This window comes from Dermochelys coriacea, chromosome 3, assembly GCF_009764565.3.
Source record: "Dermochelys coriacea isolate rDerCor1 chromosome 3, rDerCor1.pri.v4, whole genome shotgun sequence".
Classification (NCBI taxonomy): domain Eukaryota; kingdom Metazoa; phylum Chordata; order Testudines; family Dermochelyidae; genus Dermochelys; species Dermochelys coriacea.
Genome location: NC_050070.1, coordinates 179,384,318 through 179,400,025, shown reverse-complemented (window position 1 = coordinate 179,400,025; position 15,708 = coordinate 179,384,318). Strand labels below are relative to the sequence as shown.

At 42.6% G+C, this 15,708-nt stretch overlaps 1 protein-coding gene across 3 annotated transcripts in view; it reads left to right on the top strand.

Annotated features, from left to right (window-relative positions):
• Positions 1-15,708, top strand: part of SPTBN1 (spectrin beta, non-erythrocytic 1) — a 222,708-nt gene that overhangs the window by 154,235 nt on the left and 52,765 nt on the right. For all 3 annotated transcript variants that reach the window (XM_038394320.2, XM_038394321.2, XM_038394322.2), the window contains 7 exons: positions 1,025-1,183; positions 1,695-1,997; positions 3,053-3,206; positions 3,866-4,736; positions 4,852-4,989; positions 5,638-6,394; positions 6,642-6,844. In XM_038394320.2, the coding sequence (XP_038250248.1) occupies positions 1,025-1,183; positions 1,695-1,997; positions 3,053-3,206; positions 3,866-4,736; positions 4,852-4,989; positions 5,638-6,394; positions 6,642-6,844 (2,585 nt within the window). The remainder of the gene's footprint in view (positions 1-1,024; positions 1,184-1,694; positions 1,998-3,052; positions 3,207-3,865; positions 4,737-4,851; positions 4,990-5,637; positions 6,395-6,641; positions 6,845-15,708) is intronic.

Genomic DNA, 15,708 nt, shown 5'->3' with positions numbered 1-15,708 from the left:
AGAAGGTTTGTGTGAAGCCACTGGGAACAATCTTGTTGGTTCCCAGTCAGAGTTTATACAACTAGCTGTTACTCAGCTACAGCTGACTGAACAGCAACAGGTCTGACCAGATCTCTTGGGGATAACAAATGACTTCAGACTGTGAGCCTTCCTAATTTGCTTTTTATCATGCTTGGAATTCCCAGAGCAGCTGTTACTGGTGTCTGTGCTTCACTCTGCATCCGGGAGAGCAATAAACTGCACAACTCCCCTGTTTGTTATGCTCCTGTGCCTGTGAATGCCTAAAATACTTTGGTTTCAGGCAAAGTCACATCTGTTAAGATTTAGAGGAATCTAGGATAGTGTCTGATTAACTGGGGGTATTTTTGTTTTTGATGAGATGGATCTGTAATGCTGATTAGCTTGATTTTAATATGTAATTTTTATGGCAATAGCTTAATGTACATGAACAGCTTTTCACTTTTTAAAAAATGTCTCATGCAACAAAAGAAATAGAACCCAGTGTTCTGCTCTTTTTCTAAAGTCAGACCTTTAAGATCTATGTGCAGAATGATTTAGGAGAGAGAACAGGTGAATCATATTTTCTCTCCCTAAAAGGGAAAGATTTTAGTTCTTTTGAGGAAAGATTAAAGACACTTGCACATACAAATTCAAACCAATTGTTTTGTTTAAAGAAAACAGATTTAAAACAAATAAATAAAGATCCTCACAGCACTCCTGTGAGGTAGGCATATTTTATACCCAGTTCATAGGCAGGTAAATTGAGGAACTGAAACTATAAGTAGTTCTGCCTTGGCCACGCATTGGCAGAGGTGGGTATAAAGCCTGACAGTCCTGTGCTCTTTCACTAAACAATATGGGCCAAATTCGTCCCTTATGTAACTGCTTTGGCCACAGTGAATTTACATCAGGAATTAATTTTAGTCCACAGTATTGATTTCATGCAAAGTTGATGTGATTTCTCCAGTTTCTTTAAAAATATGAATCTAAAGAATATGATGATTCATTTTTTTCATCTCTTCAGGCCTGGGAAAGACTGGAAAAAGCTGAACATGAAAGAGAACTGGCACTGCGAAATGAGCTCATAAGACAAGAGAAACTGGAACAACTTGCACGCAGATTTGATCGCAAGGCAGCTATGAGAGAAACTTGGCTGAGTGAAAATCAACGTCTGGTTTCTCAGGTGGTGCTTTCAGAACTATTTGTATGACTAAACTTATCACCGTGAGTAATTATGAGATATAGTTTCTGCGCGCAATGAGTGTTCCCTACTTCATGCTAGGTGCCCTACAGCTTGTGCTGTGTGTGTTAGACTCCCTCTGAACTAATTTGGCAAGTCCAGACTCAGTAGAAAACCATGCAGGAATGTCTCCCCAATATTCACTATTTCCATGAAATGGAAGGACCAAGTAAATGGCTAGTGAATTCAGTGGAATTACACCAGGGATTAACTTGATTCATTGACATTAGAGACAGAAAATGCCTGTGAGGTTCCCTTGCTACAAGGCCAATTCATGATTTTCCCAATAGTATATCTGCTGTTTTTATCAATGGATGTATTTTCAGAGTATTTTGAAGCCACCGTTGTTAGCAAATTTGTTTTGAATAATCAAAAGTAATATTACACAGCTTTGTTTGAGCAATATCATTTTTGACGCACAGGCATTACTAAAATGAATTCTGTGCATTTACAGGATAACTTTGGTTTTGACCTTCCAGCCGTGGAGGCTGCCACTAAAAAACATGAGGCCATTGAAACAGACATTGCTGCATATGAAGAACGAGTCCAGGCGGTGGTTGCTGTTGCAAAGGAACTTGAGACTGAGAATTACCATGATATCAAACGCATCACCGCAAGAAAGGACAATGTTATACGCCTGTGGGAGTACCTGTTGGAGCTACTCAGGGCACGTAGACAAAGACTGGAGATGAACCTTGGTCTGCAAAAGATATTCCAGGAAATGCTTTACATTATGGACTGGATGGATGAAATGAAGGTAAATGTCACCAAGATCAGATGATGGCAGGAAACTGCTGCTGTTACAGATTGTGCATGTCCTTTATCTGTTTTAATTACATTTGTTTTAAACTTAATGTCAAGAACCAAATGTTCAAAAGCCGGAGCTCCCCATTCACGTTCATCAGTTCACTTCTTGATACACAATGCTGGACTCTTTTTAAAATATAAAATGAAAACAGCTACAAAAAAACCCCAAGTCCTTCTCTCACCTTCTAAACAAAGTAATATTTTATTTTTGCTTGTCTCTGTTCGGGGAAGGCAGATTTACATTCAATACAGTACTCATTCTAGGCCAGACCCTTTATGCAATACATCTGTGGGTGGAAGGAGATAAGGACCTCTCTTCCTCAGCTGTGCAGCTCTCATGAGGGCCAAGAAGACTTGCAGCTGCTGTCTTTGGGTTGGGGAGAAGGGCAGGGCCATGGCTCCATACATTCTTCCTTACCTGTCAGCCAGCAGAGCTGACTGGCTGTGCAGAGGAATGATACTGCACCTCCCTAAGGGCTGCAGTAGCTGTATGCAGTGCCCAGGAGCTAAGGGAGGCAGAACGTCTCCCAGTGCTCCCCTAGGCAATACAGCTCTGCACCCTCCCCAACACAAGACTGTTTCAGTGGCACAACGAAGCCCTTTTTGCGTAATAGAGTTTTGAAAATATAGAGAAAATACTGGCCGAAATATATTGTCACCAGTGTAAATCTGTAATGGCTCTATGTAAATTACTGGTATCACTCCAGATTTAAACCAGTGTACTGAGAGCAAAACTTGGCCCATCATATGTAAATATTGCTCACTCTATTCTTATAAGTGGCATAAAAGTGCTCTACTGGTTAAAAAAAGAATTTAAAAAAAATAAAAACACAGTCATGAAAATGCTACTTGATGCCTGGGGTGTTGTATCTGTAAAGGAGACCTTTGCCATGTAGCCAGTTGCACTGCCGTGAGAATCTCTAGTTCTGTGCTTTGGGAGGTGCAGGAAGTAGATTGTTTTAATAGTGACTAACTCAGCACTTTTAACTTGCTTTCTTTGAGCAGGTGCTTCTGCTATCTCAAGACTATGGCAAGCATTTGTTAGGGGTAGAGGACCTGTTACAGAAGCATGCGCTAGTGGAGGCAGACATTGCCGTTCAGGCTGAAAGAGTGCGGGGAGTCAATGCATCTGCTCAGAAATTTGCCACAGATGGAGAAGGTAAGTTATAGTTTTACTTATGTGTTAGGTTTGAAGAGACAATAATTTTGGTTACATATTTATTGAGCTTCATTAGCCATATAATACACATTGGGCTAAATTCACCAGCATAAGTGGGCCCATCTCCATTGATTCAAGTTGGATTTACTTATGCCAGAGGTGAATTTGGCCAGTTACCTTCTCTGAATTCATCATGGTACTGTATTTTGCATGGCATTTCACACTAGTAGCTAGCAGCTTTTGTAACTTTTTACCAGTAATTCCTTTTGCCTTACAATTTCCCATTTCACCTCTTTCTAATGGTTATAATTCAAGTTATTGGATCTGACTCTGATCTCGTACACAGTAATGTAAATCAAGAGGAATTTCACTAAGTTACACTAGAGTAAAACGTGCCCGTTTTTGTACTGCAATTTTGGTCTTGAGTTCAGTAGGATAAATCCAAAGTAATTTATTTGAATTCTCTGAGAATACTCGGGATTTACACACAAATAACTTAGAGTGAGGTTTGACCGGTACTCCCTTAAACACTGGTCTTTTAGTGCACTCGGCTACTCTGTGATGGAGACCTAATAAAAAAGCATTAAGAGTCCTAGGTGCTCTAGTTTTACAGGTAAAAATAAGCGAGATTGAACTCTAATACATTTCTGTCTGAACAGGTTACAAACCATGTGATCCACAAGTTATCAGAGATCGTGTAGCTCATATGGAGTTTTGTTACCAAGAGCTATGCCAGTTAGCAGCCGAACGCCAAGCTCGCTTGGAAGAATCCAGGCGTCTGTGGAAATTCTTCTGGGAAATGGCAGAAGAAGAGGGCTGGATCAGAGAAAAGGAGCAGATCTTGTCATCTGATGACTACGGGAAGGACCTAACTAGCATTGTCCGTCTCTTGAGCAAGCATAAGGCGTTTGAAGATGAAATGAGTGGCCGTAGTGGCAACTTCCAGCAGGCAATAAAAGAAGGTGAAGGTATGATTGCTGAGGAGCACTTTGGGTCTGAAAAAATTAGAGAGAGAATTAAGGATATGCGAGAGCAATGGGCTAACCTGGAGCAGCTGTCTGCCATTAGGAAGAAACGCCTGGAGGAAGCCTCTCTTCTTCATCAGTTCCAAGCTGATGCTGATGATATTGATGCATGGATGTTGGACATCCTCAAAATTGTCTCCAGCAATGATGTTGGCCACGATGAGTATTCTACTCAGTCCTTGGTCAAGAAACACAAAGATGTTGCTGAAGAGATTGCAAACTATAGGCCAACCATTGACTCACTGCATGAGCAAGCAAAAGCTCTGCCTCCGGAACACGCCGAATCTCCAGATGTTCAAGGCAGGTTGTCTGGAATAGAGGAAAGATACAAAGAGGTCGCTGAACTGACACGGCTCCGTAAACAGGCTCTGCAAGATACCCTTGCTCTATACAAGATGTTCAGTGAAGCAGATGCTTGTGAACTTTGGATTGATGAAAAGGAGCAGTGGCTTAACAATATGGAGATTCCAGAGAAGCTTGAAGACCTGGAAGTGATCCAACACAGGTGAGAATAGAATTGTGAGGAGGTCCTGTTGTATATCAGCTATCTGTGTGCCTCACTCTAGTCTTATCTTGTTTGTGACTGAGGGTCCCCAATGCCTTTATGATCTTTTTTTCAGATTTGAAAGCTTAGAACCAGAAATGAACAATCAGGCATCCCGTGTTGCAGTGGTAAATCAAATTGCTAGACAGCTGATTCACAGTGGTCATCCAAGTGAAAAGGAGATCAAGGCTCAGCAAGACAAACTCAATACAAGGTAGGTTAATGACAGATGACATGTGGAAACTTGAGATTAGAGGAGATGGTTAGCGTTGTTTCTTTTGTGTTTCTGTATATTTTATATATATTTGTTTTTGAAACTGGCAGGGTCTGATTTTCACCTAGTGAAAACTGACGTAGTTCTGTTTTTAAAAAAAATTGTGCCTCTCTCTTAGGGCCTGATTCAAAGTCAGAGTTGTTCTATTGACATCAATGGGCTCTGAATTAGGCCCTTAGTACTGTAGCTATAAATCTGTGATAACATGAAGACTTAATGTACTAAATATTTTGTTGTAAAATCAACTGGTACAGCATATTTTACAAACCTGCTCTTAGATTCTTAGTTTTAGTCTTCATGTGCATTCACGCTATGCAGAAAATCCAGAGAGTTAGAGTGTAACCTGCAGAAAATATTTGACCCTGCAAAAAGTGAAAATATTGAAATCCAGTCCATTGCTATCTGGTGTTTTCTAGTATACACTGTAGCTCACTGTGGAAGGGAGAACAAAAAAAACAAAAAGAGGTTATTTAAAAGTTCAACAGGCTTACTTCAGCCATTTGTCTCATTCAGAAATGTTGAATTACACTTTACCATTATTGTATATTATCCTCAGTCTCTCTGTTTTTCTTTCCTCCCCATTTTTAGATGGAGCCAGTTCAGGGAACTGGTAGACAGAAAGAAAGATGCTCTTATCTCTGCTCTAAGTATCCAGAATTACCATCTTGAGTGTAATGAAACCAAATCCTGGATCAGGGAAAAGACCAAAGTAATTGAATCCACACAAGATCTGGGCAATGATCTGACTGGTGTAATGGCCCTTCAGAGAAAGTTGACGGGTATGGAACGTGATTTGGTAGCCATTGAGGCTAAGCTAAGTGACCTGCAAAAAGAGGCTGAAAAGTTGGAATCTGAACATCCTGACCAGGCTCAGGCCATCCTGTCGAGGCTTGCAGAAATCAGCAATGTGTGGGAAGAAATGAAAACTACCCTCAAGAACCGGGAAGAGTCCCTTGGAGAGGCAAGCAAACTACAGCAGTTTTTGCGTGACCTGGACGACTTCCAGTCCTGGCTCTCCAGAACCCAGACAGCGATTGCCTCAGAAGACATGCCAAACACACTGACTGAGGCTGAGAAGTTGCTCACTCAGCATGAGAATATTAAGAATGAAATCAACAATTATGAGGAAGACTACCAGAAAATGAGAGACATGGGCGAGATGGTAACCCAAGGACAAACCGATGCACAGTATATGTTCTTACGCCAGCGCCTGCAGGCTTTGGACACTGGGTGGAATGAGCTTCACAAAATGTGGGAGAATAGGCAAAACCTCCTTTCACAGTCTCACGCCTACCAGCTGTTTCTCAGAGACACTAAGCAAGCTGAAGCATTTCTTAATAACCAGGTAAGTGGACAGTAATTTAGTTCCTTACATTATTCTCTGACAAATTGACACCACTTATTGCAGTCACCTAGCTGAAGAAAGCAAGTTTTTTTTTTTTTCTCACAAAAATGATCTTTTGCATCAAGTTGATATCTACCAGTTCTTGGCAAACACTCTAGTTCACGGTATGGAGAGGCTCTCTCTGTCAAGCAGATAGCAATTAACACGTCTTATGCTTTTTTGTCTGATATATTTTTCTTAATAAAAGGAATATGTTTTGGCCCATACTGAAATGCCCACTACCTTGGAAGGAGCAGAAGCTGCTATTAGAAAACAGGAGGATTTCATGACCACAATGGATGCCAATGAAGAAAAGCTCAATGCAGTTGTAGAAACTGGCAGGAGGCTCTTTAGCGATGGGAACATTAACTCTGACAAGATCCAAGAGAAAGTGGACTCTATTGATGACAGGTAAGGTTTGCTAAGAGTTTTAGTGACTGTTGTGCATCAAACTTTCCAGCCTGCTCACCCAGAACTTAATTTCTTTTCTGAATTTGCCTTTATCCTTTGGATTGTGGAGATTTTCTAGCATGAAGTACTGATACCGGTTGGATTGGTACTGAGATGTAGAAAACTCCAGCTCCTAGGAGCAAGGAATTAAGCAGAAAAGTGGGTTTGCTTCTCTCTCTTTCATCAATGTAAACAGGGAAAAACTCTACTGGAATCAGTAGAGTTACACCAGTGCAAAACTGACCTAAGTGACCTGAGACTCAATCCCTGTATGTTTTAATCCAGTTTTCTCATAGATGGATTAAGGCAACGGGATGTATTAGAAAATCCTAATATGGTATTTTTTTTGTCTTATAAAAACATTAGGAACCAGCATGCTTCAAAATGAGATGAGCTAATCGTAATCAAAGATGACCCCTGCCTCCTTCTGGAGACATTTGAAATAGTGAGCTAATAGTAGGATTTGGCTTTGAGATAGTTGCTACATCATTGTATCAGAGCATTCATAGGCTGTTTATGCTATGAATTGAGGGAGCTGGTCTTCCCTGGTTCCACAAGTCTAAAGTTTCTCTGCTATCACCTGGCTAATTTAATTAGATTAATGTATTCCTGTCCTTCTCCAAAGAAGGAAGGTGCTGCTCTGGAGTGCAAGTGAAATTGTACCTGTCCTACCCCCTTGGCTTTGATCACAATTCCCAAGGTGCAACAGAGGTTCGCTGCCTCTTTTTGTGGAATCAGATTAGAAAACATTAGTAAAAATGTCTCTCATCCTAAAACAGGCTATTTCTTTGTCCTTATTGCTGGGACATGGCAGCTGTAGATTTTAAGCACTTCTTCTTTTCTAAATTCAGGATGTTTAATTTTGATGGGAATGAACCTAATGCCTTTGATACACTTTTATCCTTAGATCACAAATCACAATCATAATAATAATAAACTTACATAGAACCTTTATGCCAAATAATACTTTTGATCCTTATACCAGATATTCATCTTACCCTAATTACATAAGTTTCTCCTTCAGAGAAGCTCAGCGATAGCCAATTGCTCTTCTCTCCGAGGATGAACCTAAGTGAAATACTGTAGGATATTCCATTTAGTCATTTGCCTTTCTTCTCTGTCCGGGTAAAGCAAACACCTCTAACCTGTATGCATTCTGCCTCAGTTATGGCCCACCAAGACTCCCTCACAGAGAAAGGCAGAATATTTCTGTTACCAGTGATTTCTGGGGATCTCTTGAGAAGGATTCTCTAATGCTCTACACGTTTCAGTGATACTCTATCTGACCAGGATGGAGTGGATATGACTCCCTTTAGATCTCAGCAATGATGCTCCAAGTGCCAGAAAGATGGTATCCGTTGAAAGTGACCCAAGGCTCAATTTCATTCCAGGGCCCAAGTGTGCTGACTCTGCAGAGCTTCCCACTCCTCCAGCAAAAAACCTGAACTGAGATAAACAGCACAGTGACCACTAGAATGGGACTGACCGTGTGTCCTTATTGTACGAATAGAAGTCTCTGCTCTATGAGGGACTATTCAACTTCTCCTAGAAGACTTTGTTTATAATTAGGGAAGGCAATAACGGTACTAAATATCACACTGCTGCCAAATTACCTTTTAATCAACACCAGGACATAGTGTATACCCAGTCAGCACTGGCACTGATTTCACTCTTTCCCCCTAAGACTGAACAGTTATAACTATACAGTCTCTAGCAATGTAGGGATCTTGCTTCCATATTCTGTTTATTTCTGGCACCATACATATTAGAGGAGAAGCAGAGGATGTATTGGTGGCATGGCACATTGGGTACCAGCATTACCACAGAATTTTAGAAGTTCCAGGCTTTCAGCAACCCTCAAAAGTCACTCTCCTTAGGTGATGACTAGTTTTCATGAATACCTGCTTCTCATTCATGGCTCCTCCAGTAAGAAAAGTGGAAAATAAAAACCAGTATTTGGCAACACAGAACAAGGGACTTTTCTCTTCATAAATAAGGCAATCTCTCAAGCTTCCCAACCTGCCTGTGATAGCATCTTCTGACTTGATTCTGACTTAGATTTTGCAATGTAAGATTTTGTTTCTTAGACAGAAAAACAACATAATCTCTTTTCACCATTTTATTATACTGCTTGAAAGGCCAGCACTAAATATATTAGCATGGAGATAAAAGTTCTTTCCTCCCGCTCATCCGAAGTAAACAAAGCAGGTAACCCCAAACTTTCCCTCCCCATCTTCTCTGATTTTCTCTCTCCTTCACCTTAGCTTTTTCCTCCCACTTGCTAAGGCAGGGAACTTGTCTTCTGGTCAGCCAGCCTTTTCCTACTGCCTCAGTCATTAAGGGTGGATCCAGGAACACAGTATCTTCTGGTCAGCTTCTTTCTGAAGCCCAGTAATAGGCAGCTGAAGTGTGGGGATATTCTATGCCTGAGTAGACCACCTTCCATTTCCTATGCTTCAAAGAGGTGCTCTCGAAACTCAGGGGTCTTGTTGTCAAGTGACTCTTTGCTGCAGTGGAAACCTCCTTGCTACCCCTACCATTTTATGGCACCCTAGATGGCTGCCTTGCAGACCTTACTTGCATGACATGGGCTTTACGTGTTCCTGCTTTGAATGCAATGCAAATCCTAGACATTGTTTTTGATTCCATTTTACATCAACACATTTCCTCATTTCCAAAACTGTTTGTGGAATACTGCAAAAACCACCCAGTGTTACACTATTGAGGAAATGCGTGCAATTGCGGTTAAGTTTCTAGGAGCGTAACGCCTCAAAAGCAAAGTGTAAGGGCTTGTCTTCACGACTGGGGAGATTGCCGCTGCTACATATGATGCAGTGGGTGTCGATTTAGCGGGTCTAGTGAAGACAGCGCAGTGAAGACACCAGGGTAAGTCAACCTAAGATACATTGACTCTAGCTACGTTATTCGCATATATACATTATTCAGTTTACCCCGGTAGTGAAGATGAGCCCTAACTTTTGAGTATTGTGAGAATGGGTTTAAAGGAGGCCTCTTGATTTAACAGAAAATATATCTCCCAGTCAGGCTCCATCTGGGTGTACAACGAAGAACTAGGGCTATTGATTAATCGCAGTTAACTCAAGTGATTAACACCAAAAAATTAACTGTGATTAAAAAAATTAATCGCAATTAATCTCACTGTTCAACTTATTGAAATTTATTAAATATTTTGGATGTATTTCTACATTTTCAAATATACTGATTTCTATTTCAACACAAAATACGAAGTGTACAGTGCTCACTATATTATTTTTGGTTACAAATATTTACACTGTAAAAATGATAAAAGAAATAGTATTTTTCAGTTCATATCATACAAGTACTGTAGTGCAATCTCTTTATCGTGAAAGTGTAACTTACAAATGTAGATTTTTTTTGTTATATAACAGAACTCAAAAACAAAACAATGTAAAAGTTTAGAGCCTACAAGTCCACTCAGTCCTATTCAGCCAATTGCTAAGACAAACAAGTTTGTTTACATTTACAGGAGATACTGCTGATTGCTTATTATTTTCTTCTTATCTGTGGGAACAGGCATTTGCGTGGTACTTTTGTAGCCAGCGTTGCAAGGTATTTATGTGTCAGATATGCTAAACATTCATATGCCTCTTCATGTTTCATCCACCATTCCAGAGGACATGCTAATGATGCTCATTAAAAAATAATGCATTAATTAAATTTGTGATTGAACTCCTTGGGGGAGAAGTGTATGTCTCCTGTTCTGTTTTACCTGCATTCTGCCATATATTTCATGTTATAGCAGTCTCGGATGATGACCCAGCACATGTTTGTTTTAAGAACGCTTTCACAGCAGATTCGACAAAACGCAAAGAAGGTACCAATGTGAGATTTCTAAGGATAGATACAGAACTCGAACCAAGGTTTAAGAATCTGAAGTGCCTTCCAAAATCTGAGAGGGACAAGGTGTGAAGAATGCTTTCAGATGTCTTAAAAGAGCAACACTCAGATGCGGAAACTACAGAACTCGAACCACCAAAAAAGAAAATTAAACTTCTGCTGATGGCATCTGACTTAGATGATGAAAATGGACATGAAGCAGTCCACTCTGCTTTCGATTGTTATCGAGCAGAACCTGTCATCAGCATGGATGCATGTCTTCTTGAATGGTGGTTGAAGTATGAATTATAGAATCAAAGAATATTAGGGTTGGAACAGACCTCAGGAGGTCATCTAGTCTAATTCCCTGCTTAAAGCAGGACCAACGTCAGCTAAATCATCCCAGCCAAGGCTTTGTCAAGCCGGGCCTTAAAAACCTCTTAAGGATGGAGATTCCACTACCTCCCTAAGTAACCCATTCCAGTGCTTTACCACCCTCCTAGTGAAATAGCGTTTCCTAATATCAACCTAGACCTTCCCCACTGCAAATTGAAACCATTGCTCCTTGTTCTGTCATCTACCACCACTGACAACAGCCTATCTCCATCCTCTTTGGAACCCCCCCCTTCAGGTAATTGAAGGCTGCTATCAAATCCCCCCGACTCTTCTCTTCTGCAGACTAAATAACCCCAATTCTTTCAGCCTCTCCTCGTGAGTCATGTGCCCCAGCCCCAATCATTTTTGTTGCTCTCCACTGGACTCTCTCCAATTTCTCAACATCCCTTCTGTAACGGGGGGACCAAAACTGCATGCAATATTCCAGGTGTGGCCTCAACAGTGCCAAATAGAGGGGAATAATCACTTTTCTTGATCTGTTGGCAATGCTTCTACTAATACAGCCCAATATACCGTTGGCATTCTTGGCAACAAGGGCACACTGCTGACTTGTATCCAGCTTCTCATCCACTGTAATCCCCAGGTCCTTTTCTGCAGAACTGCTGTTTAGCAGCCTGTAGTGGAGCATGAGATTCTTCCTAAGTGTAGAACTCTGCATTGTCCTTGTTGAACCTCATCAGATTTCTTTTGACCCAATCCTCCAATTTGTCTAGTTCACTCTGGACCCTATCCCTACCCTCCAGCGTATCTACCTCCCCCCATCTTAGTGTCATCTGCGAACTTGCTGAGGGTGCAATTCATCCCATCATCCAGATCATTAATAAAGATGTTGAACAAAACTGGCCCCAGGACTGACCCTGGGGCACTCTGCTTGATACCGGCTGCCAACTAGACATCGAGCTGTTGATCACTACCCGTTGAGCCGGACAGTCTAGCCAGCTTTCTGTCCACCTTATAGTCCATTCATCCAATCCATACTACTAAAACTTGCTGGCAAGAATATTGTGGGAGACAGTATCAAAAGCTTTGCTAAAGTCAAGATATTTCACATCCCCTGCTTTCCCCATATCCACAGAGCCAGTTATCTCATCAGAGAAGGCAATCAGGTTGGTCAGGCATGACTTTCCCTTGGTAAATCCATGTTGAGTGTTCCTGATCACCTTCTCTTCCACCAAGTGCTTCAAAATGGATTTCTTGAGGACCTGCTCCATGATTTTGTCAGGGACTGAAGTGAGGCTGACTGGTCTGTAGTTCCCCGCGTTCTCTTTTTTCCCTTTTTTAAATATGGGCTCTATATTTGCCTTTTTCCAATCGTCCAGGACCTCCCCCGATGGCCACAAATTTTCCAAGATAATGGCCAATAGCTCTGCAATCACATCAGCCAGCTCCCTCAGCACCCTTGGACTGTGCATGTCCAGCTTTTCTAAATAGTCCTTAACCTGTTCTTCCACCACTCAGGGCTGCTCACCTACTCCCGATGTTATGTTGCCTAGAGCAGCAGTCTGGGAGCTGCCCTTGTGTGTGACGACCGAGGCAAAAAAAGCATTGAGTACTTCAGCTTTTTCCACATCATCTGACACTATGTTGCCTTCTCCATTCAGTAAGGGTCCCACACTTTCCCTGACCACCTTCTTGTTGCCCTTCTCATCCCTAGCTAGCTGCAACTCCAATTGTGCCTTGGCCTTCCTGATTACACCCGTGCATGCTTGAGCAATATTTTTATACTCCTCCCTAGTTATCAGTTCAAATTTCCTTCTTGTAAGCTTCCCTTTTGATTTTAAGCTCACCAAAGATTTCACTATTAAGCTAAGCTGGTCGCCTGCTGTATTTGCTATTCTTTCTGCACTTCGGGATGGATTGTTCCTGTGACCTCAATAAGTCTTCCTTAAAATACAGCCAACAATCCTGGACTCCTCGCCCGCTCATATTAGCCTCCCAGGGAATCCTGCCCATCAGTTCCCTAAGGGAGTCTAAGTCTGCTTTTCTGAAGTCCAGGGTTCATATTTTGCTACTCTCCTTTCTTTCTTTTGTGAGGATCCTGAACTCAACCACTTCATGGTCACTGCTGCCTAGGTTGCCACCCACTTCTACTTCTCCTACCAATTCTTCCATGTTTGTAAGCAGCAGGTCAAGAAGAGTATGGCCCCTAGTCGGTTCCTCCAGCACTTGTATCAGGAAGTTGTCCCCAACACTCTCCAAAAACTTCCTGGATTGTCTATGCACTGCTGTATTGCTCTTGTCAGTCAGGGTGATTGAAGTCCCCCATGAGAACCAGGGCCTGTGATCTGGAGACTTCAGTTAGTTGTCCGAAGAAAGCCTCATCTACCTCATCCTTCTGATCCGGTGGTCTGTAGCACATGCTCACCACGACATCACCCTTGTTGCTTTCACCTCTAAACTTAACCCAAAGACTCTCCAAAAATAAGCTTTTCTCTAGTTTCAAACTGGAGCTCTGAGCAGTCATACCTCTATCTTACATACTATGTAACTCCTTCACCTTTACCTGTCCTTCCTGAACAGTTTATACCCATCCATGACAGTGCTCTAGTCATGTGAACTGCCCCACCAAGTTTCTGTTATTCCAATCCCATCATAGTTCCTTGATTGTGCCAGGACTTCAAATTCTTCCTGCTTGTTTCCCAGGCTTCTTGTGTTGGTGTACATGCACCTAAGAAAACTAGCCGATTGCTCTACTTTCTCAGTATGAATCAGGAGACTTCCCGTGTTGTACCCTCCTCCTTGTATTTCCTCCTGGTATCCCACTCCCGCACTTACCCCTGGGCTTAGGTTTCCCCCAGCAAACCTAGTTTAAAGCTCTCCACACTAAGTTAGCAAGCCTGCCTGCAAAGATGCTCTTCCCTCTCTTTGTTAGGTGATCCCTTCTCTTCCTAGCAATCCCTCTTTCCGGAACAACATCCCATGGTCAAAAAATCCAAAGCCCTCTCTCTGACACCACCTGTATAACCACACATTCACTTCCATAATTCGGCAGTCCCTACCCTGGCCTTTTCCTTCAACAGAGAAGATGGATGAGAACAAGACTTGCGTCTCAAATTCCTTTATCCTTCTTCCCAGAGCCACTTTAGTTTGCATTGATCTGCTCAAGGTCATTCTTGGCAGTATCATTGGTGCCCACATGTAGAAGTAGGAAGGGCTAGTGGTCTGAGGTCTTGATCACTCTGTTCAAACACTCAGTCACATCCTGGATTCTAGCTCCAGGCAAGCAGCACGCTTCTCAAGAGTCCTGGTCTGGTCGGCATATAGATGACTCCGTCCCCCTTAGGAGGGAGTCCCCTACCACCACCACCCATCTCCTCCTCTTGGGAGTGGTGGTCATGGAACCCCCATGCCTTCTGGCCGATGGGATCTCCTTCTGATACCTTCCCTCAGAGGGCTCTTCCAAATCCTTCTCCACAGTAGTACCTGTAGAAAGAGCCTCAGAACGGTTTTGCACCTCTGTCTGCATGGGGGTACATAGGTTCTCCTCTTTCTTCTTCTGGAGGTCACCTGCTGCCAATACTCTTCCCCGTTCTGCACTGCACTCACTGATTCCTCAGCATGTTTTGCTTCCAGAACCAAACACTGACTTCTATCCAGAAAACCTTCGATTTCTCTGATGCAACGTAGGGTTGATACCTGGTTCTCTAGTCCTCTAACCTTCTCTTCCAATATGCAGACCAGCGTGCACTTCGTACGGACAAAGTTGCTTCTTGTCCTCTGGGAGAAAGACAAACGTGGCACATTTTGAGCAGGTCACAACAGTAGTCACTCACTATCCACGTTTTCCTTCTAAGAGGCTCCTCAGTTGTTGTGTGTACTGCTCACAGGAGCCTGAAAGGCAGAAACACTCTGTGTGAACTCCCATGCAAACTCCCTCTGTTTGTCTTGGACATATGAATCTTTAGCACACCTGGCACATAAATATCTTGCGATGCTAGTTACAATAATGCCATGCGAAGGCCTGTTCTCACCTTCAGGTGACATTGTAAACAAGAAGCATTTTCTCCTGCAAATTGTTTGTCTGAGTGATTGGCTGAAGTAGGACTGAGTGGACATGTAGATTCTAAAGTTTTACATTGTTTTATTTTTGAATGCAGCTATTTTTTGTACATAATTCTACATTTGTAAGTTCAACTTTCATGATAAAGAGATTGCACTACAGTATTTGTTTTAGGTGAATTGAAATATACTACTTTTCAAGGGGGATCAGGGCTGAGGCAGGGAGTTGGGGTGTGGGAAGGGGTGCAGGCTCCGGCTGGGGATGTGGGCTCTAGGGTGGGGCTGGGGATGAAGGGTTTGGTGTTCAGGAGGGTGCTCTGGGCTGGGATTGAGGGGTTTGGAGGGCCAGGTCGGGGATCAGGCCTGAGCAGAGGGTTGGGGCATGGGGAGAGGCTCAGGGGTGCATGCTCCAGGTGGTGCTTACCTCAAGAAGCTCCTGGAAGCAGAGGCATGTCCCTTCTCTGGGTCCTACACGGGGATGCGCCAGGTGGCTTTGCACGCTGCCCTGTGCACAGGCACTGCCCCTGCAGCTCCCATTAGCTGCAATTCCTGGCCAATGAGAACTGCAGGTG